Genomic DNA, 27741 nt, shown 5'->3' with positions numbered 1-27741 from the left:
TTCATCGGGCTGCCACATAACCTAACCTAACCTAACCTAGCCATGCTTCATCCATTGTCACATATCGACGGAAAAACTCGGGTGTATTACGAATTAACAGCTGCAAACACCGCTCGGAATCATCAACACGTTGTTGTTTTTGGTAAAGTGTGAGCTCGCGCCTCACCCATTTTGCACAGAGCTTGCGCATATCCAAATATTGATGAATGATATGACCAACATGTTCCTTTGATATCTTAAAGGCCTCTGCTATCTCGATCAACTTCATTTTAGGTCATTCAAAATCATTTTGTGGATTTGTTTGATGTTTTCGTAGGTAACCACCTCTTTCGGGCGTTCACTGCGTTCACCGTCCTCCGTGCTCATTTTACCACGCTTGAATTTTGCATACCAATCAATTATTGTTGATTTCCCTGGGGCAGAGTCCGGAAACTCATTACCAAGCCAAGTTTTTGCTTCCACCGTATTTTTTCCCTTCAGAAAACAGTATTTTATCAAAACACGAAATTCCTTTTTTTTCAATTTTTTCACAATAACAAAAGTTGCTTCACAAAAGACGCTCTATCTCACAAACTAATTGACTTACAGACGTCAAATTTTGACACGAATCATTTGTAGGTTGGTACTATATAAAAATAATATGCATTTAATACTAGCGACGCCATCTATGTGTCAGACCGGGGACTTATCAGCCAACCTCCAAATAAACACAAACGTTTGAAAAATGCTAAATTTCAACAATTTTTTAAACATTTTTTCAAAGGATTAGGGTAATATTCAAGTTGAGAAATTGTTGAGAAAATCGCGTTCTCAACAAAAAACAGACATTACCCTCAACAGTGAAATTCAACACATTAGCAATAATATCTCAAGTGTTATCCTCAAAATGAAATGCATCGCTACTCAATAATTTGTCAAACAATTTTCGATGCGAGTCAAATTCAAAATTAACATCGTTGAAAATACTTTTCAACCTAAATTTGTATTAATGATTTGAAAGTCAAAGCCAAAATTCTATGAATTTTGTATAATTTATTCATTTTCATCAAAATAAAATATATAATAAAACACTACACTACATAATACACTACAATACCAATTGATAAATAATAATCTTATTAAACATATCAACAAATAAGAACAAAAAAACAAAAAAAAAAAAAACAACAAAACTTTAAATATCTTAAACATTATTAGTAAACACTTTTGCATTGATAATTCGATTTCCTTCTTTTTGGTTCCTTCCTTTTATTAACATGCGGGCAATTTGAAATTTGGAACGTACTGGACCGCGTGTTAGAATTGATTTCCAGCAGAAGGAATTCACAAAATATCCATTTTAACTGCTAATAGCATATGAATTAAACTGACGATGTGATGCACATTTTCATCCAGAAGTTGTTGATTTCAACAATTTGTTGTTTAACAATTTTAATTGGTTGCACTTGTAATGTTTCTGGAAACTCTTTCTTGTCGATAAGCAACTCATTTTTCATTGGTCAGCTTCTTATTGTGTGCAAGAATGTAGCGTCCAAAGATATTAGTTTTCTGCAAAGAGATTTAAATTTAGTGACTTCTTTAAAGTGTTGATTTAATTTTTCATATTGACGTACCAATTATTATAAACTATTTGAAGCAGTTCCAGTTAATTGTTCACCATTTTTTCATTGGTCAGCTTTTTAATGTTTTCAAGAACGTAGAATCCATAATTTTAGTTTTCTGCAAAGAGATATGCATTTAGTGACTTCCTTAAAGTTTTATTTCATTTTTTATTTTCACTTACCTATTTTTATAAACTATTTGGTTATTTGTCTAAAATTTTCCATTTTTTTTATTTCTTGCACAAATAAGTATTGAAAACTTCGTTGCACAAATAAGTATTGAAAACCACATGGTTTTTTCGTTGCATTTTAGGGTAGTGTTTTGTCAAAGTTTTCTCATATTATCTTCAACACCTTTTCAAAGATTTCGTCAACATTTTGGCAAATTGTAAGTAATTCGCAAACCATTTGAAGACGTATTGATGATGAGCTATTTCAAGTCAAGTTGAATTTATGTTGAAAATTATATTTACCCTCAAACTGAAAAGTTGTTGCATTTGAAAAACGCTCATCATGTGTTTATTGGGCTGTTACTGGAAAATTAAGTGAGAAGAGAGCAATGAAATCATTGCATCATGTGAGGGGGTTTATTGACATATTTTGTGTATATCTCGTATGATTGTTTGTGTTTGTTATTGCATCATTTATGCTGTTGTTGGTTGTTTTGATTCTAGAGACAGTGTGGATGAATTTCTGGACTGTGATTGTTGTTTTGTTGCAATAGCGAGATCAGAAAGTGATCGTGTGTGTGGAGTTTTTATTTTTCTTGCTGCTTTTGTTTTTTTACGACAGATGTGTGTCCTTTTATGACTAGTTGTGTCTTCTAGTTTTATTTCTGAATTCAGTTCTGTTGATGCACTTATGAAGTGAACACGTGGTTTTAATTGAAAACAAAAAAATGCGTGCGGTATTGGTGTTTATTAATGAAAATACATTTATTTAGAAACTGAGAAGTGAATGGTGTGATGTTATATTGATGAATAAATAAATCAACAAAAAACAAATCACCGATTAAGGAACAGTATATTTTTGTTAATCGTTTAAAATTATTGCGGATTTTAAATTGATTTACATGAAAAATATACATCATGAGTGGTAATAAGATGATCTATATTTACTCTACATCTGAATCACAGGTTGGAGTTGAAAACACTTTTTTGGATCTGTAGTTTTTTATGTTACAGAAATTCCCTAAGGTGAGTACTAAGTTCGAGTTTAGCCACTAAAATCAAATTAAAAAAAAATAAGCAAAAAAAGTATAAAATTAAATTTCCCGTGTAAAAATTGGGGGATCTGATTTGATATGGTTAGATCTGTGCCAAGATATGGTCAGATCTGAGCAGATCCGAAAAATGGTTATATCTGCTCAGATCTAAATACTATGAAATTGGATCTGATCAGATCTCAAAAATGAGACACATCTAATCAGATCTAATTTGATATAATTGTATATTATTTGATACATTTGTATCTTTCGAGATCTGTCAACAGCATAGGATACCTGCTCATAATAAAAGCCCATAATTTGTATATAATATGAGATCAATTAATTTATTTGAAAAAAAAGTATATGCATACACTCCATAACCTAACCATAACCATTACATACACTCAAAAAATTTTAATATAAATTGAATTCCATCAAAGTCAATTAAGGAGGTATTGTTGTCCAGGGGTTTTTTCGTTTGTTTTTTCTGTAAGCCAATCTGTAATGAAATTTAGTAAATAATATTAGGAATTAAATTGGACTATGTAAGCTAGTATAAGGATTGTTTTCTTCTTTAAGTTGCAATAAAAGTTGCTAAAAAGTTTATAATTTTATGTTGCTTTAATACTCACATTTAAAGAGAATTCGTGAACAGTGATCAACATATCGAGTGATGTCCGATTCAATGTTTAGTTCAATAACATGGGACATCTTTCTTATCGAGTCTGAACGGCAAATCACGTTGGGTTGAGAAAACTTAGAGAATCTTTGAGGCAGTAAGAAATGTCACATTACTGTGAGGAGATAATCCACCGCTCCACCGCCGAGATAATTTTTGGTCGGAACTGGGATTGAACGCATGACTTTGTGAATGCAAAGCGGGCATGGTAACCAATACCACCGTGGTTTCCTTTTTCCTAATCTAGAAAGTATTAAAACAATATATGAAAAGGACTACGAAGGAAATGACAAATACAATCTACTTACCTACATAATCTCCGCAATAAAAGAAACTACAATTTATCAAATTAAAACAATTAAGTATTTCTTAATTTTCTCGCCTTTCTTGTGTTATCTTTGTGTTATTAATGGGTTTTTGTTGAGACTGATGGGCCGTTCACACTAAAGGCCGAATTGGTTTGTCGAATTTAATGGAAACATGAAGGACTCTTATAATCTAATTGGATCTGTTTATACCCATTTATTAGAAAATATTGATGTCTCTATTCCAAAGTACGCTAAAAAGTCTAAAAAGTGAATTTTACAGGAAACAAGTTAAAAGTTTTTTTTTGGAACTTAGACCACTTTAGACCGAACAAATTTTTTTTTGCTCTTTTTGGATTGGAAATTTGTAAAACTTTAGTCACAGACTGCGTCAATATTAACAATAACTTTTGATAGAAGTGTCCAATAAATTCGAACATTTGAAAGGATGCAATTCACATCAACGAACTCCATCAAACAATTTTTTTACCTTTTGGACCGTATTTAACCCCATATATAGTCAGAGATATGATGTTATATATACCATATCTTATTAGATATAGTGCTATACATGGGTCTATCCAAGCATATATTATTAGATATGGGAGATATAATTACATATTACACTATATATGATGAGATCTGCGATTATATTTAACCAGATCTAGCGCCATATATAGCATATCTGTGCAGATCTAATTATATCTGAACCAATATCTGAACAGATCCAATTAGATAAAATTTGATATTATTAGATAAGATTGGATCCTCCAATTTTTACACGGGTTGATGCAAATTTCAATATAACTTGATGGGAAATAGGCCAAAGCAGTATTTTATAAAGTTTATACCCTTTAAAAAGAATTATTAAAGAAAAGTAAGTGTTGAAAGTTCATTTGAACAGGGGATTCACACATATGGATTCCACTATGGATTCATATGTGTGGGTCCCACTGTATATAGCGGACAACTTCACTTTCTCGAAATTTCCTTTGTCCTTCATTTGTTTATTTGGAATGATGTTTGGAATGATGGCTGGAAAAACTCCGTTTAGTGGGAAGATTACAGTCATTAACAAATAATCAAATGAAGTTAGTTCCCGTGTAAAAATTGGTAGATCTGACCAGATATTATTAGATCTCCTGCCATATCTGGTTAGATATGGTGGTATATGTAGGCAGATCTGGTCAGATCCGAAAAATGGTAATATCTGATCAGATCTAATTCTAAAGGAATTAGATCTGACCGGATCTCAAATTTGGCCCACATCTAATTATATCTAATTTGATATAATTAGATGTTAATATATCTAATTATATATAATTTGATCTACAAATTCAAAAACCTACCCGTTGCACATAATATTACCGTAAGTAATAAAACGAACTATATTATATAATGTACTATCCCGTGTAAAAATTGGTGGATCTGACCAGATATTATTAGATCTGCCGCCATATCTGATTAGATACGGTAGTATATCTAGGCAGATATGGTCAGATCCGAAAAATGGTAATATCTGATCAGATCTAATTCTAAAGGAGTTAGATCTGACCAGATCTCAAATTTGGCCCACATCTAATTATATCTAATCTGATATAATTAGATGTTAATATATCTAATTATATATAATTTTATCTACAAATTGTAACACTTCCCCGTTACATATAATATTACCCTATTTAATAAAACGAATTATATAATATACTATATTAATAATGGTAAAACTGTATTATTTAAATTACTATTGAGATCGTACATTTTATGTATGTTAAGTAACTTAAGTTTTAGAATTCATTTAAACAAAAAAATGAAAAAGTTAAACAATAGTGGTCTATTTCCTACTTTTGTCGTTTGATCTCGCCAAGACGTTGGGACATTGCCCTCTCGACGTCTTTTTTCGATTGTGGCTCCCAATTCCGCTCTTTCGCAACCCGGAATGAAAAATCTAAAGACAGAAAAAGATTTATCAGCTAATTTGAAATTTATAGATTTATAGAACAATAGCTTATTTGGCCCTGTAATTTAGGGCAAAAACGGGTTCTAACTGTGTCTCCAAACCCTGTGCTCTTGGGGGTTGTTCAGTGAGAGTGGCTTTCTTAAGTACATTTCGTTTGAATACGCCTTCCAGCAACTTGCGAGCCACATGCGAAGCCTTGTGGGACGTCCCCAATGCCATGTTGTGAATTATGGCACGACAATATATGTTGTTCCCAATACATATCATCTGTAAAGAAACAAAAATAAAATTACTTAATTATTCATGGTTATGTTGAAATCATTTTATTCATTATTCCACAAAACATTTATATTTCTATCAAATCTTATCAACCTATGGATGGGAAGCATCCAGAGCATTGCAAGATATTTAATTTTGTCTAAATTCATTGTTTCAAAAAAAGTAAAAGTAGGTCCAACAAAACACTTTTGACAACTATTAGATTTGCTCTTGATACTTACCTTTTCATCAAAATTGCTGCCAAGAAGCTGCTCCTCATCATCACTACATTGGACGGATTGCTCTACCGTAATTTCTGGTAAAGCCTGGCTTTGTTTTAGAGCTTCTAGTTGATCCTCAGTCTCCCTTATTTTCTTTTGCAGAACCTCAATTTCATTTTCCTGAAAGAAAAACCATTTATTTTTATATTTATATAGATAATAACAAAACACAAAACTTACCTCGTCACTGGACGTTGTTATACGTCTTTTTATGGTTTTTTTATTTGCATTTGCATTTCATCAATATATAAAAATAGCAACAAAACAATAAACTTACCTTATCACAGCTTCTCTTACTCTTTTATCTTCCTCGAAAAATGAGAAGACATTAGATTTTTATATGAAATAAAAATATCAAACTCGCATTATCAAATATTTGATATATTTTTTCAAATTTAATAACAACAGGCGTTGCTAATGGTGATAGTTATGGGGTGAAAAGACAGTTGTGTCTGAAAGTTAAGAAGACACTTCAAAAGGATATTTAAAAGGGTTTTTTGAAACTGTCGCAATATATAAAGATTGTTTGGTTATGGTCACCACTTGTTTTGATGTGCGACCAAACATACGTGCTTGTAACCAAGTATATCACGTTAATATTCTCGTAACAAACACATTATTTTTAAACACAAACATATACAAATATTTTTATCCGTGTTACAGAACTGGTTCATGATTTAATGCGATATATATATAATTAGATATGGAGCTATATATAGTATATATAATTAGATATGATGTCATATATGAAGATATACAATTAGATCTGATATAAATAGATATAGCAACATATATAATTAGATCTTGAATCAGATCTAATCATATATAACACTATACATAACATATCTCCGTAGATCTATTTATATCTACAACCATATCTGAGCAGATATAATTATATATACTTTGATATTATTAGACATGATTAGATCTCTCAATTTTTACACGGGATATTATGATTTACATTAATAATGATAAAACTGAGATCATCATACATTTCATAGATGATTAGGAACTAAATTGTGACAATTCAATAAAAAAAAAAACGAAAACATAAAAGTCTAAATTTTGTAAATTCAGCACTATTTGCGGCGTTCTTAGATTGGGGCTCCCAATTTCTCTCTTTTGCAACCCGGAACGAAAAATCTAAAGACGGCAAAAGAATTTATCACTACATTTGAAATTTGTATGTTTAGTATATGTATATACTTACCAATAATTGCCTCCCTGGCTCTGTAGTTAAGGGCAACAACTGGCTCTAATTGACGTTCCAAGCCTTGCGCCCTTGGAGGTTGTCCAGAATGTTTATTTTAAAAACGCCTTCCAGAAGCTTTCGCGCCACATGGGACGATTTGTGTGATGTCCCCAACGCCATATTATGGATGATGGCACGACGTTATATGTTATTGCCTATGCACATCATCTGTAAAGATAAAAAAAATAAATTAAACTCCTGGATATGTTGAAAAGAAAATCATTTTATGACCTATGTGCTATGTTCTTTCAAACAAAACGAAAATTCGGAGGCAAAATTGTATATGACGACCATTATATTTTTATGAACTCTTGTCAAACTATGAATGGAAATCATCCAGGGCATTGCGAAACATTTCATTTGTCTAAATTCATTGATTCAGAAAAGTAGACAAGAAAACAACGTAGGTTTTGATCGAAAACCAAAAATCAAAAAATACTTTTGACAATTATTACCCTAGCTCTTGTTACCTTACCTTTTCATCAAAATTGCTTCCTAGGAGCTGCTCGTCATCATCATCATAACTTTGGGAAGATTCCTCTACCGCAACAGCTGGCAATGCCTGGGTTTCTTTTAAGGCAGCGAGTTGCTCCTCTGTCTCTTTGATTTCTTTTTTGTAGAACAACCATTTCGTCTTCCTGAAAGAAAAATCATCAAGTTTATAAAAAAAATATAATACCGAAATACTCAACTTACCTCGTCGCTGGACGTAGGATACGCGTCTTTTAATATTTTTTTATTTGCGATTTCCCGTTGTTTTTATTTTTGTACATTTTTTTAATGACGCCAACCAGCTACGCATGTGTGCTTATGTTTCAGTAAATGATTTTCAAAATGGCATTTTTGAAACGTTTGTTTTTTATTTTAACTGAATTCGGTTAGGTGTTGTTGAAAATTATAGAAAACTAGATGTAATTTTTTATACCCACCACCATAGAATGGTGTTGGGGGTATAATAAGTTTGTAACACATCGAAATATCGATTTCCGACTATAAAAAGTATATATTCTTGATCAGGGAGAAATTGTAAGACGATATAAGAATGTCCGTCTGTCCGCCTGCATGTCTGTTGTAATCACGTTACAGTCTTCAATAATGGCGCTATTGTCCTGAAATTTGGCACAGATTCGTTTTTTTCTGCACGCAGGCCAAGTTCGAAGGTGGGCTATATCGGTCAATATTTTGATATAGCTCCCATATAAACCGATCCACCGATTTGTGGTCTTGTAACAGTTATTGATATATCCCCCTTATAAACCCGCCGTCCGACTTTGGGTCTAGATTTTGTACGTTTTTAGGAACCACAATTAGGTGTGCTGAATTTGGTGTGTATCGGTGCATGTTTTTGGCATAGCACCCATATAGACTGATCCCGATTTAACTCTTTGGGCTTATTTTAACCGTAGTTTTCATCTGATTTGCATGAAATTGTAACGGATTTAGCCTCCATATAAACCGATTTCACTTCCTGAGGGTATAGAAGGCGCACTGAGTATGAAAATTGCTTCAAACTGAAAGCAAAAATTTCCAGATTTTACTTTTCGTAATCATTTGAGTAATGGTGGTACAAATCTACAGATATTTGATTTCAAATCAAGGCGTTATTTCATACATACGTAGAATCTTTAAACTTATCTTCGGGAAGCGTACTGGATGAGCTGGTTGAACCCCCCTGAAATTCTAAATATTACCAAGGCAACTGAAATTTATTATTGGATACTTTTTTACTCAATACCAACGCTTTCCTCCATACTGCCAGAAGAGTATTATCAACATTGGATTTTACTTGTAGTATGTTTAAACAATTTACTTTTGCGAAAAATCTCAAATAAGACTTTGAAAGATACCGATGTGCTATTAAAGTACTTTGTTAAATAATTTGAGAAATTATATGGAAAACATTGTATGACATATAAATGTGAAAAATAAAAAAATGTTTGCTATTTCCAATACTAGTGTTTGATTTATTGTCATACATGTACGATTAGATATGGTCCAATATGTGCTAGATGCAATTAGATATGATGCCATATATAAATATATACATTTATATCTTATTAGATATTGTTTATATAATTAGATATAACAATATATATGCTGAGATCTGGCATTATATCTAATCATATGTGTCATATCTATGTAGATCTAATTATATCTGCGACCATATATGATAAGATATAATTAGATAGACTTTGATATAATTATATATGATCAGATCCACCGATTTTTACACGGGTTGAGTTTCGCGCGTCGTCCACGTAAAATCGCTGATCGTTCTGCTCTCTTTAAAAAGAATTATTAAAGAATAATATTTAATTGTTGAAAGTTCATTTGAACAGGGAATTCACACAAATGGATTCCACTGTGGATAAAAATAATATACATTTAATACTAGCGACGCCATCTATGTGTCAGACCAGGGACTTATCAGCCAACCTGTTACTGAAAAATTAAGTAAGAAGAGAGCAATGAAATCATTGCATCATGTGAGGGGGTTTATTGACATATTTTGTGTATATCTCGTATGATTGTTTGTGTTTGTTATTGCATCATTTATGCTGTTGTTGGTTGTTTTGATTCCAGAGACAGTGTGGATGAATTTCTGGACTGTGATTGTTGTTTTGTTGCAATAGCGAGATCAGAAAGTGATCGTGTGTGTGGAGTTTTTATTTTTCTTGCTGCTTTTGTTTTTTTTACGACAGATGTGTGTCCTTTTATGACTAGTTGTGTCTTCTAGTTTTATTTCTGAATTCAGTTCTGTTGATGCACTTATGAAGTGAACACGTGGTTTTAATTGAAAACAAAAAAATGCGTGCGGTATTGGTGTTTATTAATGAAAATACATTTATTTAGAAACTGAGAAGTGAATGGTGTGATGTTATATTGATGAATAAATAAATCAACAAAAAACAAATCACCGATTAAGGAACAGTATATTTTTGTTAATCGTTTAAAATTATTGCGGATTTTAAATTGATTTACATGAAAAATATACATCATGAGTGGTAATAAGATGATCTATATTTACTCTACATCTGAATCACAGGTCGGAGTTGAAAACACTTTTTTGGATCTCTATTTTTATACCCTGCGCCACACTGTGGAACAGGGTATTATAAGTTAGTGCATATGTTTGCAACACCCAGAAGGAGACGAAATAGACACATGCTGTCTTTGGCAAAAATGCTCAGGGTGGGCTCCTGAGTCGATATAGCCATGTCCGTCTGTCCGTCTGTCCGTGAACACATCTTTGTAATCAAAGTCTAGGTCGCAGTTTTAGTCCAATCGACTTCAAATTTGGCACAAGCATGTGTTTTGACTCATAATAGAACCCTATTGATTACTATTTTGTATTGCACATTGAATTTATATCACAGAGTAAATTATTGCACATGGTTAGGTTAGGTTAAAGTGGCAGCCCGATTAAGATTCAGGCTCACTTAGACTATTCAGTCCATTGTGATACCACATTAACTAAAAGTACCTATTACATATGGGCACTTCTAGTTTTAACCGCAGAACCTCTTCGATTATTTTTCTTCGCTGAACCAACCAGATTGTTCCAAAAACATTAGCAGACTGCTTAAGTTAACGTTTTCCAGATCCGCCAGTAATCTGAAGGTATATGCTCCTAAAAGTTGCTTGCGCTTTACACAAAATGCAGGACACTCACACAAGAGGTGTTTAATTGATTCTCTTTCCTCCGCATCATGACAGCTCATACAATAGTCATTATACTTCGCGCCAATAGTTTTTGTAAAATCGCCTATCAGGCAGCGACCCGTTATAGCAGATATCAGGAGTGATATCTGACGTCTCGAGAACATTAGCATATCTAGTGTGCGGTTTAAGTTGAAATGGGGCCATATTTGCTTGGTGTCGTTACAACCCTTGCAATTCTCCCATCGAACATTTGCCATCATAACAGCCTTCTCACGCAGTATGAGCTTGCAGGTAGCTAGGGGCATACCAACAAATTCTAGTTCCCCTGGAATATGTAAGGTAGTCCCTAGCCTTGCCAACTCATCCGCTTCGGAGTTCCCCGGTATGTTTCTATGGCCAGGCACCCATATTAGGTGAATATTGTACTGCTCAGCCATCTCATTGAAAGATTTGCGGCAGTCGATGGCCGTTTTCGAGTTGAGGAACACAGAGTCCAAGGATTTTATTGCAGGTTGACTGTCTGAGTATATATTAAATTATTGCACATTGTTATTGTTATTAAATAATGAATTTCTCCTTTTAATAAGTATAAGTGAAATTTCTACCTCAATATTTTATACTCAATAAAATTTTGTGAATATTAAAACTAACTTCCATCTAACATCTTATTATTTAGAAAGGCAAAAAATAGATTGCGCGATAAACAGTAATCGTGAAAAATTGGCTATTTTAGCGGCTAAAATCGAACTTAATACCCACTCTCAAAAAAGAAATGAACTCTCTATTTCACTAAAGCCAATTTAATATATGTTAGTTCATGAAATTATTATATTTGCAGAAAGTTTCATTTGCTCTGATAATTTTTTGGGTACAATAGTTAAATGAACTAAAAGACGTGAAAACATTATATACAAATTAAGCATAGAGATTGACTAAATTCGTATTTCTCAAAAAAAAAGTTGTTTATTTATTCTTCAAATTTGTAAATTTTACTACAAATGCGTCCATCATGAACTTCGTATGTTACTAAAGACATTCTTGCAATTTTGAACTCAAATTTTTCCTTCAAACTACAAAATTTTCTTTAAAAAGTGAAAAGAGTTATTTATGTCTAATAAATTTTCTTGAATTTGTCGAAAAATATTTACTTATTTTTGTAATATCGGCGTGATGCCAGCGCTCGTAATACTATTTAGTCAAAAATTTCTAAAAATATTAAAAATTTTCTAAAATTAATCAAATGTATTCTTCCTGGTGGGTTCACTGTTTTTTCAGCGCACCTTTAATTCTAATTTTATAATATTTTTTATTTCAAATATATTCAGAGAAGAATTTAAAAAATATCCCATTAGTCCATGGATATGATCCAATAATGTACCTACTGGATGTAGGTACATGTAGTATGTTTTTCTATTAACGGTATTTCGTCCGTTTTTAATAAAACCAAAATTTCCACTTTTTTTAATAACCCATCGCTTACCTGGTTATCAAGTCCTTCTTCTACTCTCTGCAGCAACGGAAAAGGTACTCACCATGCCTTCAAACATTTCGGTATGACGTTGGGACGAATATTAAATCTAACCTATAACCCCTTTATCTTGCCCACTATTTTCGAAAATAAATTCGAATATTTATCCAAAACACTACATGACTTTCCCGACCATGTATTGGTCTCAAATTCTATCATTTAAATGAAGAAACTCGAAGGAAGAAAAAGTCAAACATATCAACAAAAACAAAACTTTAAATATCTTAAACATTATTTGTAAACATTTTTGCATAGATAATTCGATTTCCTTGCTATTGGTGTCATAAAACTGCATTAAAATTAAGTAATATGCGTGCAATTTGAAATTAGGAAGTGCTGGACCGCGTGTTAGAATAGATTTCCAGCAGAAGGAATTCACAAAGTATCCATTTTAAACAGATAATAGGATGTAAACTGACGATTTGATGTACGTTTTTATCACGTTTTAACAATTTGCACTTTGAAATGTTTCTACAAACTTTTTCTTGTCGATAAGCCACACATTTTTCATCGGTCAGCTTCTTAATATTTCCAAGAATATAGCATCCAAAGATTATAGTTTTCTGCAAAGAGATTTAAGTGTAGTGACTTATATAGTGTTGATTTAATTTTTCATATTGACTTACCAATTATTATAAACTATTTGAAGCAGTTCCAGTTAATAATCCAACATTTTTTCATAGGCCAGCTTTTTAATGTTTTCAATAACGTAGAATCCATAATTTCAGTTTTCGGCAAAGAGATATACATTTAGTGACTTCCTTAAAGTTTTATTTAATTCTTTATTTTGACTTATCTATTATTTTAAAGTATTTCGAGTAAATTCAGTTATTTGTCTAAAAGTTTCCAATTTTTTTATTTCTTCCAATTGATCACGAACTTCGTTCAAAACCACATGGTTTTTTCGTTGGATTTTAGGGTAGTGTTTTGTCAAAGTTTCCTCATATTATCTTCAACACATTTTCGAACATTTCGGCAACATTTTGGCAAATTGGAAGTAATTCGCAAACAATTTCAATATGTATTAAAGATGAGCTGTTTCAACTCAAGTAGAATTTATGTTGAAAACTATATATACCCTAAAACTGAAAAGTTGTTGCATTTGAAAAACGCTCATTCTGTGTTTATTGGGTTGTAGCTAGACTTTGGCTGATGCAACTAAAACTTGGATGGACATTGTGGGCGACGCAAACCCAAAACAGTTTAAAGATGCGAATAAGAAATGTAAAACTAGTAGAGTTTTGAATAATACAATATAAAACATTTGTTGCATTCCTTTTATTTGGGAGCCTAACTAAATTAATTTAAAAAATATTCACAATTTCTTTTATTCAAAATTAGGTTTTCTACATTAGGGTTTCTACATTAGGTTTACGACTACCGTCGTAAACGTACATATGTCACAAAAGTCACAGTTTACGATCCTAAGCCAAATGAAATATTTTTGAATTTCAAATTTCACTCGCGTAAGCAAAAAGCTACAAAATTAGCTTCAGAATATTTGGTGACTATGAGACATCTTGCAATTGGTTGTGGATTTGGCGAATACCAGGATAAGGCACTCAGAAATCAATTTTTTATGGAATAGAAAACAAGAAAATTCAAGGGCGACGTTGGAAAGATAATTTGTCATTGGATGATGCAATATATTTGACATGTATGAACAGGCAGAAAAAGGATTCCTAGAAATTAACAAACAGCTCGAGGTTGTAGACATGGTAAATATGAAGAAGACAAAAGAGAGAGGGAGAGAAAAGAGAGCCAGAGTTACGGAGCAAATAGTAAAAACAAGAGCAAAACAAAACACACATTGTGACAGATGTGATAGTAGTGAGCATAACTCAAATGAATGTCGACACATAAATACGGTATGCAACGAAAATAAGATTACATGAGCCAGATTTGGAACCTTATAGTTATTGCAAGACACCGATTGATTGCGCTGGTTATATTTGGGTGAAAGTAAGATCACAAGACATGTCAAAGGTTAACATAAAATGTTTCTGTTATATAATAATCGTAAACCACTGCTGGGCAGAGAGTATCTTCGCTTAGATTGGGTTGGCTGAATATGTTGAAAGGAAGTGGAAGAGTGAACAATATCCAGGAATCGGCTAATTTAGACGGCAAGTTTTTTTTGTTTAATATATTTTTTATTTACTTCAATTTGTTACAATTCATAAAAAGTAAAGAAGTGTTTTGGATAAATGTTCGAATTTATTTTCGAAAATAGTGGGCAAGATAAGGGGGTTTCAGGTTAGATTTAATATCTTTTCCATTGCTGCAGAGAGTAGAAGAAGGACTTGATAATCAGGTAAGCGATGGGCTATTAAAAAAGTGGAACGTAGCCTTGAATGAAACACAGAGACGTTATGGCCAGGTAGACAAAGATACATACGTAGTGATATTTGGCGTGAAGAAAATGTTCCAATATGTGTATGGAAGAGAAAATACATTGATAACGGACAATAATGCAATATCTCAGATCTTTGCGTTAGACAAAGGGTTGCCGGTTTTGTACGCCACGATTCGATTGCGTAAATTCAAGGACAATATTAATGCAGATGCCTTGTCGAAAATTCCAGTAAAGAAATACAGTAAAGTTAGATGTGAGGTAGATCGATTCGAGATGGATTTAATTCAGAATTTGCCAATTACTGTCAAGGAGCTAGGCGAAGCCACCCGGACGGATACTGAGGTACGGCGTTTAGTGGACAATTTGAAATATGATCGGAATTGTGAGCCTGTAGACAGTTTTGGAATTGACCCAAACGAATTTAGCTTGCAGCAATGATGTTTATTAAGAGGCATAAGGGTATATGTACCAAAACCCCTTAAATAGAGCAAAAATTATTATTAAGTTCAAAGTTTCAAGAATTTTCACAGCGAAACGGTATTATACACAGCACCGTACCATCCCGCTACCAACGGTCAAGCGGAAAGGTTTATACAAACATTTAAGACCAAATTAAAGGTGATGTCTCAGAGGGAGGTGTTACAAAGAAAATTAGACCAAATACTTTTGGCATATAGACGCGCAATACACCCGGCTACGAATAAATCACCAGCCATGACTATGTGTGGGCGACAAATAAGAAAAAGATTAGATGTTCTACTGCCGAATAACGAGGTTAGATATCCGAAAAGGCAAATCACCACAAGGGAACTAATCGTATTGGATCGTCGTATTGGAACGAGATTATATAGACAAGCTTAAATGGAAGCCTGGAAAGGTATCAGAAAGAATTGGCGTTTTGCATTATAATGTAAAACTGGACGATGGCGGGTATTGGCGTAGGCCAATTAAGAAACATTAATGGCAAGGTAATGAATTGGTGAGAGCACACAATGATTCAAATTATGAGCCATCAGATATTGTTCTGTGGATAGGGGACGCTGCTACTGGAGCTAGTGGTTCCGAACCAGAGGTAGCAGAAGAGTCAGCTAATGCAGACATCCGTGACCAGTCACTTACAACACCTCAAGTTCACCAGGGTCAACATTCATTGGGTTTGAGAAGTTAATCGGTAACGGCAAATCACCACAAGGGAACTTATCGTTGAGATGTCGTATTGGCCCGAGATTATATGGACAAGCTTAAATGGAAGCCTGGCATGGTATCAGAAAGAATTGGCGATTTACATTACAATGTAAAACTGGACGATGGTGGGTATTGGCGTAGGCTAAGTATGAAGGATTAATTACAAGGCTAGCACAGGCAACGAATTGGTGAGAGCACATAATGATGCAAATTATGAGCCATTAGGTATTGTTCCGGAGAGAGGGGCCGCTGCTACTGGATCTAGAGGTAACAGAAGAATTAGCAATTGCAGACATCCGTGACCAGTCATTTACAACACCCCAAGTTCACCAGGGTCAAGACTCATTGGGTTTGAGGAGTTAAACGCTAATGACGTGGTACCTAACGCCAAGACGTATCCTAGAAGAAATATAAGACTGTCTCAGCGGCTTGACGATTATGTGGTTGATACCACAGGAATTCTATACATTTTCTTTGTCATGAATTTATACATATTTTGTATGAAACTATTTTTGAATTAAAAGTTTATTTGTAACTTTTGTAATAAGAGAGGTGTTGTATCGATACGTATTGAGTAACTGTCACGCTACTATTATATATTCTTCTGTGGGATAATAAATGTCAGTCAGCTGTTATGAACCACTCGAAGACAACAGTTGTATTATTCATTGGACACGGCTATAACAATTTTGTTGATCAAATAATTTACAGAAATTTTCTATATTTTTATTAGAAGCACTTGCTTTCTTTTATTTCGATGAGAATTAACTGAGATTTTGGGTGCAAACTAAATTAAATTTTAATTGAAATTTCCTGCACCCAGAAAAAGGTGTCTTCGAAACTAAAGGAAAAAAAATGTTCATCAATTTAGTTTAGCTATTTTATTTCTATTAAGTTAAATTTTTGTGTCAAATAATAATAATTTACTTCTTTCAGTAAAAAATCCTAAATTAGGAATAGCTCATTAACTAATATGGCATTGATTTTTGTTAATACAGTTTTCTTCGCTGGGTATAAGAATTTATGTTACTACTGAACAAGATAATTTTATTCACTGATAACAAAGCATTCGTAAAAATACAAACACCCAACTAAAACCAAGTTTCTTCAAATTTAGTAAAATTTATTATAAAATGACGATTCTGACTTTCTTTATTTTAGAAAGCATATCATACATACGAATAACACTTGGCACAGAAAAATACACTAAGAAATATTCAATATTTAAGGAAACATATTTGTTAGAATATAGGAAAATTCCCTATATTTCTTTTATCTATCTGTAATCGATACCTGTCATCGATGTAATCGATAAGTTTGCGCGTGGGTTGTTTTTTAGTTGGAATCGTGTTGTTATGGTATACGGAGAGATAGTTAATAAATAATACAGAAAAATAATATTATACATAACAAAATATATAAAACATTATTTTATATTAGTTTTTTTTGAAAATTATTAAACATAAATAACAAACTATAAGTCTATCATAGTTCGTGATGGTGTATAAAGAAAGAAAACACCAGCAGAAAAACAACCCCTTCATTGGTCTTCAATGTGGAATCGTCAATTATCAGGTAACATCCAGTGACGCTAACCTTTTGTGAAAAGATTGGTTTATGCTTTTTTATATTTATAGGTGTTGAAATTGTAAAAGGAGGACAAAATCGTTAGGCAACAACTTATTAAAAGTGAAAGGTACGAGAAGAAGAAAAATATTACGTTTTACAGTTAATAATATTACATGGAAATTGGAAATAGTGGAATAATAAACTAATATTTCAAGGCCAGCCGATGCTGTTGATTCTTAATAAATATATTTAATATATGAATAAAACATGAAGAAAAAATTGCCTATATAAATAAATAAAATTGTATTTAAAAACGAAGATAAGCAATTCTAATTTTGAAGTAAAAGGTTTACCACAAATATGTAAGATTTGTCCAAATGAATGAAAAAAGTTCAATAAAATCATTCCATATATCGTTACCTTAATATACAAAGGCCCTAACTCATGAAAAACAAAGTTTACAGGAGGAGGAAAAAACTTAATAAAACAAGAAACGCACCAGATGCAAAAAAATTTTAAATGCATTTTTATTATTAACACCAGACAAATTCATATATATATATATATATATATATATATATATATATATATATATATATATATATATATATATATATATATATATATATATATATATATATATATATATATATATATATATATATATATATATATATATATATATATATATATATATATATATATATATATATATATATATATATATATATATATATATATATATATATATATATATATATATATATATATATATATATATATATATATATATATATATATATATATATATATATATATATATATATATATATATATATATATATATATATATATATATATATATGAATTTGTCTGGTGTTAATAATAAAAATGCATTTAAAATTTTTTTGCATCTGGTGCGTTTCTTGTTTTATTAAGTTTTTTCCTCCTCCTGTAAACTTTGTTTTTCATGAGTTAGGGCCTTTGTATATTAAGGTAACGATATATGGAATGAGCTTATAAATCTCTTCTTGTGACGCAAATGGATGTTCAAAATATAACTTCTTCGATCTCTTTCTACAGTAATGCGATTCCATTTTCGGCAACTCATCTTGCCATTTTTGAAGAAATCCTCGTCTTTCCTTATTGCGTTTGCCATTGTCGGAATATATTTTAGATTGTATGGAAGAATTTGAGTGCTCTCTGGACTGATTATCGTGCCGTGTTTTTCACCAGAGCGAATCCAATTTCGAAGCATTTTTTCTTTCAATCCTAATGTTGAAAGAAACATTGGCCGGCACACTTGCATTCGGGTAGAATTCTGTCTTAAGAAAAATGATTTGGATTGCGTACGTGTTGAATTTTCTGACAAAATTTGTTTTTTCAGCTCCAAAGCTTTTGCTCCCACGACATCTCCCAAAACGATTTAAAAATTTCTTTTCGCGTAGACTCCCTTAACTTCGAACAATGCCTTAAAGCACTTCTTTCGCAAAAATTTGATGTGCAAGTTGCACCTTGCTGTCTTGGAGGCTTTTGGCAGAAACGATTGTCTGATATTCCAGAATATTCTTTACTTTTCATCCGATTAATTTTATTAACATTTTGCTTCCATTCTGATTGCCTCGGAACAATTCCTCTAATGCGTTCCACAACATTTGATTTGTCTGCAGAATTTTCGGTGACAAGATCCATAGTTTTTTCTATGTATTATTTTTTCACTATTTATTTAACCGCAATAACCGCTCACAGACATACATAACACAAAAGCAATAAGAACAAAATCGGAAAATCTATGTCTGCTATGTGTTTATGCAGTAATAAATGAGTTAGGGCTTTTTTTTTGTACATATTGTGTGGATATGAGTTAGGGCTTTACATTATTAACTTATAACTTCGCTATTTTTCAACATATCTCCGTAAATTTTTTATGGAAGGTGTATCGGATGGTGTTCTGTCAGAATCGACAAAAAACGCGATTTTGAAAAATTATGAGTTGGGGCCTTTGTATATTAAGGTAACGATATGAATTCAATTCAGTTAAATTTCATTTCATTCTGTAGTATAGTGGTACATATGGAATGCATTCTACCTACTTTCTACGACAATCATATCGTTCAAACAAATAAAAATGTCTTTGGCGCTATACGAAGTTCAACTTTCTTCACAATGAGTTCATTTTAACTTAAAGAAGGGGCACTTTCTGGGTGTGCCCATATCAATAATTATATAATTGAACCAATAAAATATTTTGTAAGACACTGACCTACCCAATACAGTAATCCCGGATTTACGTCGTGATTGGTTCGGGAATTTGACGACGTTAATCCAAACGACGTAAACCGAATTACAAATTGCTCATACTTACTCCTAAGTTCATTTAATTATGTACAAAAATTAATAAATATATATACATAAAGTAAAGATAAACAAAAAAAAATAACAATTCATTATTGAAAAATATCAAGGTTTAAATATTAAATTCATAAACAAATGAAAAACCTTTACGTTGTATACATATAAAAAATCGCCACTTCGACAATTGCGTTATATATCCCAGCAAAAAAAGCGTCGCCAAAAAAGTAATGAAAATGTTCTTTTTGGATCCGGAAGTGGTGCAAAATTGACGCAGAAACGATGAATTTAACATGGGCTTGTCATACGACGGAAGTCCTCCATTTCTACAGCCGTTGCACTGAATTTGCATCACTTCTTTATGTGTGATCCGAATTCAATGTTTTGGATGTAAATTAAAAAAATTCTGTGATATTTTGTCAAATAAATAATTTTTATAATTTTTTATAATTTTTAATGGAAACGCTTGTCGGAAACGTTTGACCTCAAATATTTTCAAAAATTCACAATTTTTTCGGATTGGATTTAGCATTTTTTTCGACAAAATTTAAATGATTTGTACCATTTTATGAATTCTTACTCTGTTTTTAACCTATTTGAAACAAAAAAATATAAAATTACCCATTAAAAGTATGCAAAAACCAAGTTATAAAAAATTGAATTAAAAGAACTTTGTGGGTAGTTAAAATAAAGAACATCATTGGGAGTGCATCTTCTGGAAGTGCTTTTAAAGTTGTGACTTTGGAAGAACTTCCAATTTTTTTTTGCTGGGATGCAATATTAATCAAAAGTTGATGAATTTTCGGTAAGAATTTCGGAAATACATGTTTCGATGTCATCATCGTTGATACTTATTTCACTTACGGAAGGCGTTTCTGATAAAGTTGGGGAAAAAATCGACGAAAAATCGAAGTTGGATGGAACAGACAATTTGACGACGTAAATCGGGGGATTGCTGTACTTTGCAACAAAAATATTTAAAACTAAATAAAAAAATATTTTAAATTAATTAATTAATAATAAAATCATATTCTTTTCTCTTTTTAGGAAAACTTCTTCGCCAGAAGATAGTGCAATAGAAATCAAATCTGACCCTAATAGATTAACGTCCAGTTCTAAAGGGTTCCATGATACTTCAGATTCTGTTTATAAAATTGAGTGGAATAAATTTCATTTTAACAGTTTTACGGATTCGTCATACGATACTCGTAGTTTTGATTTTAGCAACAAATTATCCTTTAATAGCGAAAATGCTTCATGCTGTGAAGAGGTAAACAAATTTTTATTTTTTGATTCCTCTTGACTTTTTAATACAATATTAAATGTTCTATAAGTATAGGCCAAGTTGCCTATACTTATAGAATTTATTTTTGAGCTTGTAATACTTTCCCCAACTACAAATGCCGAGTTAAAAATTTTAAATCACATTTGTTATTAGCAATTATTTCCAAATTGATAAAAATTAATCAATTGAATCGACATATTCTCCCATGTTCTGATATTCGTAGCCGCAAATCGCAAGAAAATTGATATACACCCTCACAAAAAATCGCTTCTGTAACATATACTCCCAAACATATTTTGCTTCAAGCATATACATTTTTGGGTATTGCCCAAACATTTATATGTTTGATCTCTACTAATATATAATATGTTTGAAAGCATATTGGTCTAAACAATATATGTTTGGGTAGTCTAAGTTCCAAACATTTTGTATTTTTGCATGCAAATTCAATAATGTTGTCTTCCAAAAAACAATATGTTATTATGTGACCATATAATATGTTTGGAAGCATTTTGCACCCAAAAATATTATATGCTTAAAAAAATTCTCCCAAACAATATTGTGCTCAAAATTTTATTTATTTATTTATATATTTACAATCATAATGAATTATGAAAATAAACAGATAATATAGGTGCTAACAACATAGGTTTTCGACCTGAATGCTCAAAATTTTGTTTCTGCCCAATTGTATATTCCCCCACATCTTTCTCACTTCCACGAGATTTTTTAGTTCTTAGCACCTTTTTCTGTAATACAAACATTGTAGAAGAAATTATTCAATTTTATGATTTTTTTTTATTTTAATTTTACCTTTTGCCGGACGGGGATTCGAACAGCGGACCACACAGTTTGTAAGGATCAAAGAAGTAGCTGTTCAATTGCCCAAGGAAAAATAAAATGTTAATTTTGTAATAACAAGCAACAACCACCAACTTAATTCAATATCGCTCCCTGTTAAATAGCGCTCCAAGCTACTAAACACATATATGTTTATAGGCTATTTCTAAATTAATATATGTTTGCATCCAAGCATATTATATTTACAAACATTTTATGTCCCAAACATAATATGTTCTAACATATTAACATATATGTCCCAAACATGTTATGCTAGTTTATGAACATTATATGCTTGCACTCAAAAATATTGTGTTTAAAAATGTGTGTTCCCAACATATAATGTTTATAGCCAAACATATGAAAAACAGTCTTTTTCAACCGTGTACTATCGAACTTAAATTCAATATGTATTTGAACTTCTTATTTAACCCATTAACGCCCAAATTGAAACTGACGGACAAAAATTGATTTTATGGGTTTTTATTAACTCAGTAATGACTAAATAAAAATATTTAAATAAAATATTGGTACACATAAAACCATTGAAGGTATTTTACGAAAATTATCCTAGTAATAACAAGAATACAAGGCACTGAACTTGTTTATCAAATGCGACCATGTGTTTTTGTTTATAGATCAGTAGTGGGATTCTGTATTCAATTTTAACGACGAATCGCATCGTTAAGAAGGGATAACAAGAAAAGTCGTATTAAACTACATTTCCAATTGTTTAAAATCAGCTGTGTTGTTTTAAAAAATTTTTGGTTGTTTATTTTATCGAATGCTTTGACGTTATCAGCAGCAAATTTCATTCGGGCTAAATAGTGTATTTAACGATGTAGGTTACTTTTAATAGGAAAATAATGGATATTTTTTTATTACAAAAGAGTTTTCTGCAACATTTTAAAAATCCAAAGGTGAAAAGCAGTTCTAAGAATTTAGTCGGGCGGAACTGCCTTAAACGGTCTTAAATTAAAGGGAATTTCACATATAATGAGAATATCAGATATTTTTCTCTTCCGGCTATATGTAATTCTTTTAAACTAGCAAACAATTTCCAATTTTGCAAATTGGTTTCGTGCTATTCTTCCATTCCACATTTTTTATTAGAAGGGTTGCCAAGCGCAACGCAGCTTAAACAACAGTTGCTACAGATAACTTACAGAATGACACGATCGTTAGTGCAAACAACTTTTTTGATAGACAACATTAACAATGCGATTATCGTGAAGAAATACAGAATCCCACTACAGATACAGTATAAAGTATTTAAAATTACAAAAATAACGGCTAGCTTATAGTTGTTTGACTTTAAACAGGTGTCCTCATATGGGGACAGAGGGCAGTAATGGGTTAAGAGAACTATGTTGCCAAAATTTATATTGATATGTTTTTGGGTTAAGAAAACATTGGTAAAAAAATTCTTGTGATTCTGAATATCAGAACATTAATTGAATCCGTTTTCAAATTCAAATTTGTGTATAAGTTTGCTTCAAAATCATAGACATAAATTACGACAAAATGTTTGATTTTTGATCGATGTAGATTTATTAATTTTAATTTCAGGTACATATTTTATGATAATTTAGGATTTTGTTACGCGCGGCTAATCGAATGTTAAATTCTTCAAAATTACTTAGGGCATTTACGTTTCGCAAAAAATATGTTGCCTTGGTGTCACATCACTTTTTCCTTCATTTTTTCCTTCAGTAATGCAGGTGACATTTCTGAGGGTTTCAAAGCTTCTCTAAGTGGTTTCACTGGAATGTGGAACGCCGTTCGGACTCGGCTATAAAAAGGAGGTCCCTTGTCATTGAGCTTAACATGGAATCGGGCAGCACTCAGTGATAAGAGAGAAGTTCACCACTGTGGTATCACAATGGACTGAATAGTCTAAGTGAGCCTGATACATCGGGCTACCACATAACCTAACCTTCATTATATTTTCGCCCAAATGTCAGTGTCATTCTTCTTCTTGTGGCTTAAAACAAATCGAGACGAGAGATTAAAAAATAAAAATAAAAAAATAAAGAGTTGAAGGACACTTTAAAAAATAAATGTAATAATGATATAAAGTGCAAAATTATTCAATAAAAAAATGTTCATATTCATTTGTGTTTTTAATTATGATAAATTTTGAATGCAATTAAATGGTGTATAAATGCAAGTAAATAAATGTGTGGATTGAAAATCGATTGTTTGGGATTTAAAAATAATGTACTATTGAATATTTATCTTTAAAAAACTAGGATTTGATGGAAAAATTTTAATATTTATACTCGATTTGCGAAAAATAATTCGTTGGGAGAAAATGCTTCCAAACATATAGTACTTTTTGGGTCAATGTGCGTCCACACATATTATATGTCCACATAAAATAAACTTTATAAAATTTCGGCAAAATATATACTTCCTGCAAAATAGTTTGGTACATATGTTAGAGAACCGATTTTTTGAGGGTGTACACAGGAAGTTCTTTTATTTCAATTTTTTAAACTCACTTTTTTCATATTTGTAATGGGTAATTTTAATTTTTTTTTTGTTTGAAATAGGTTAAAGACAGAGCAAGAATTAAAAAAATGGTACAAACTATTAAGATTTTGTCTAAAAAAATACAAAACTCAGTCAATTTTTGAGGTGAAACGTTCAGACAAGTTTTATAATGCATTAAAAATCATAAAATATATGCGTGTGAAGATAAATTAGAATTTGAAATTTGCAGCAAAAACTTAGCCGAAACACAAACCAGCACAAAAAATATTTTTCAAATTCGAATTTAGGATTTCAAATTCTAATTTGGATTTTTAGTATTTGGCTTATTATCTAAAAACTAAACCGCGTGCGATATAGAGACTAGGCTCATTGGAAAGGGCTTGAGCTCAGCTTTCATAATCACAAAAGTCTTCATTAGAAAAGTATTTGTGAAGAGCGCAAATATGAAAATCAAATTTAAAAAGAAATATATTGAAAATAAATAAATCCAATTTATTTATTTAGCATAACATGCCTAATTTTAAACAATACTTCGTTAAATTATTAAATTAAATTTGATATTATTTTGTTTATTTAATTTGGTAATTAGACATTACGAAGCAGGTTCAACATTTTCTTTTACATACAAAATGAGCGCTTTTTTAAGAAATGTATGTTATTTTAATTTTTTAATTCAATTCGCAGTTCATTAAATAATTTAAGCCTATTATATAATAATAAATATATAAAAAATATAAACTCTTAAACAATGGCAAAAAAATATTTCTTCGACTGGTAAAATAATTATAAATAAATAAATAACAGAAAATTATACAATTGATTGTCTCTAATAAAAAATTTAGTTTTCTACCAAAATCAATCAAATTTTTAATTGAAGCAATTAAAAATTAAGTGAAAGTGCCGAAGAAAACAATTGCTTTTTTAACCAAGAATATTTTTTATTTCTAATTACTTCTATGATTAATACTATCTGATTGATCAGTTAAAAGTTTAATTGGCAATACGTTGGTAGTATTTTTTCTGTGTATGGTCTACTATGAGTTTTTAATTTTTAGGTTTTTGCACAAAAAATTGTGTTTACTTTTTATCACGAAATTAATTGAACCAATTAAAAAATTAATCGACACTATTATTTATTTGTAGTTTAATTAATTATAAATGAGTAATGATACACCCAGAAAAAAGTGCCTTTGAAACTAAAGGAAAACATTTTCATCAGTATAGTTTATCCATTTTATTTCCATTAAGGTAAATTTTTGTGAAAAATAATAAAATTTACTCGTTTCAGTAAAAAAAATCCTAAACTGTAAGCAGTTAGGAACAGTTCATTAACTAGAGTAAGGCATGGAATTTTACTCATACTATTTTCTTCGCTGGGTATAAGAATTTACTACTGAAAAAGAAAATTTTATTCACCGATAACAAAGCATTCGTAAAAATAAACAAAAACCGAACTAAAACCAAGTTTCCTCAAAATTAGTAAAATTTCTTATAAAATGATAATTGCGACTTCCTTTATAATAGAAAGTTTTTCATACATACGAACAACACTTGGCATAGAAAAATATTTTAGTTCGTTCGTACTAAGAAGTATGCAATCCTTTCAAAACTTAAGGAAACACACTTGTTAGAATATAGGAAATTTTCCTAAATTTCTATTGTCTACCTGTAATCGATACCTGTCATCGTAATCGATGTGTTTGCGCGTGGGTGTAATCGATATATTTGCGCGTCGGTTGTTTTTTAGTTGGAATCGCGTTGTTAAAAAATAATATGGTAAAATAATATAATAAATAACAAATAAAATATATAAAATATTTGTTATTTTAAATTAGTGAGAAAAATTTTCGTTTTTTTAAATAAATCTATCAATGTTCGTGATAGTGTATAAAGAAAGAAAACACCAGCAGAATAACAACCCTTTCATTTGTCTTCATTTTGGAATCTTCAATTATCAGGTAATATTCAGTGACGCTAACCTTTTGCAACAAAAATGTTTTATGATTTTTTATATTTGTAGGTATTGAAATTGTAAAAGGAGGACAAAATCGTTAGGCAGCAACTTATTAAAAGTGAAAAGTACAAGAAGAAGAAAAAGTGCGTTTTACAGTTGATAATATCACACGGAAATTGGAAATAGTGGAATAATAAACTAATATTTCAAAGAGATTCGATGCTGTTGATTCTTAATAAATATATTCAATATATTAATAAAACATGTCTTTTATTGAAGATAAAGTTGCTTATAGAAATAAATAAAATTGTATTTAAAAACGAAGGTAAGCAGTTCTAATTATGAAGTAAAAGTTTTACCACAAATGTGTAAGATTTGTCCAAATGAATGAAAAAAATTCAATAAAATCATTCCATATATGAATTCAAATTAGTTAAATTTGTTCATTCTGTAGTATAGTGGTACATAAATATAGGAAAATGTTAACTAATATATGGAATACATTATTCCTAATTTCTACGAAAATCACATCGTTCAAACAAATAAAAATGGCTTTGGCGCTATACGAAGTTCAACTTTCTTCACAATGAGTTCATTTTAACTTAAAGAAGGGGTCACTTTTTTCTGGGTGTACAATAAACAGTTTATTGGCATAATTTAAAAATTAATTGAATCAACACTACAATTGATTGTAAATTCCGAATTAATTAAGTATTTTTGTAATTTGTGATTGATGCTATCTACTTCTTTATGTAAGCAATTTCAATAAAAATAAAATTGCTTCAGTGAAAAAATAGTGTTTTGCTATCGTAATCAATTACACTTTTAATGGAATCAATTGGATTTCATTGAATTAATTAAATTTGCGGACAAAATGATTCGTAACCGCGAATAAACAAAATCTTCATCAAGCAGCAAAATACCACCAATATATTTTAAATTAAAGTTTTAATTAATAATTTAATTTAAA

General features: G+C 31.0%; 1 protein-coding gene and 2 long non-coding RNA genes across 6 annotated transcripts in view; 1 reads left to right on the top strand and 2 right to left on the bottom strand.

Moving 5' to 3' along the window:
- The window catches only part of GramD1B (GRAM domain containing 1B), a 340270-nt gene that overhangs the window by 80430 nt on the left and 232099 nt on the right, over nt 1–27741 (top strand). For all 4 annotated transcript variants that reach the window (XM_075295677.1, XM_075295676.1, XM_075295678.1 and 1 more), the window contains exon 2: nt 21244–21466. In XM_075295677.1, the coding sequence (XP_075151792.1) occupies nt 21244–21466 (223 nt within the window). The remainder of the gene's footprint in view (nt 1–21243; nt 21467–27741) is intronic.
- On the bottom strand, nt 1013–1778 carry LOC142223447 (uncharacterized). Its single transcript, XR_012718736.1, has 2 exons — nt 1614–1778; nt 1013–1548 (listed from the first exon to the last, which is right to left on the bottom strand). It is a non-coding gene; the product is annotated as an uncharacterized LOC142223447 (long non-coding RNA).
- LOC142226691 (uncharacterized) lies at nt 22041–22364 on the bottom strand. Its single transcript, XR_012719726.1, has 2 exons — nt 22295–22364; nt 22041–22230 (listed from the first exon to the last, which is right to left on the bottom strand). It is a non-coding gene; the product is annotated as an uncharacterized LOC142226691 (long non-coding RNA).

The sequence above is a fragment of the Haematobia irritans genome, chromosome 2 (genome assembly GCF_050003625.1).
Source record: "Haematobia irritans isolate KBUSLIRL chromosome 2, ASM5000362v1, whole genome shotgun sequence".
Classification (NCBI taxonomy): domain Eukaryota; kingdom Metazoa; phylum Arthropoda; class Insecta; order Diptera; family Muscidae; genus Haematobia; species Haematobia irritans.
Note: the sequence above shows the minus strand (reverse complement) of the source record. Positions and strands in the feature narration are given on the sequence as shown.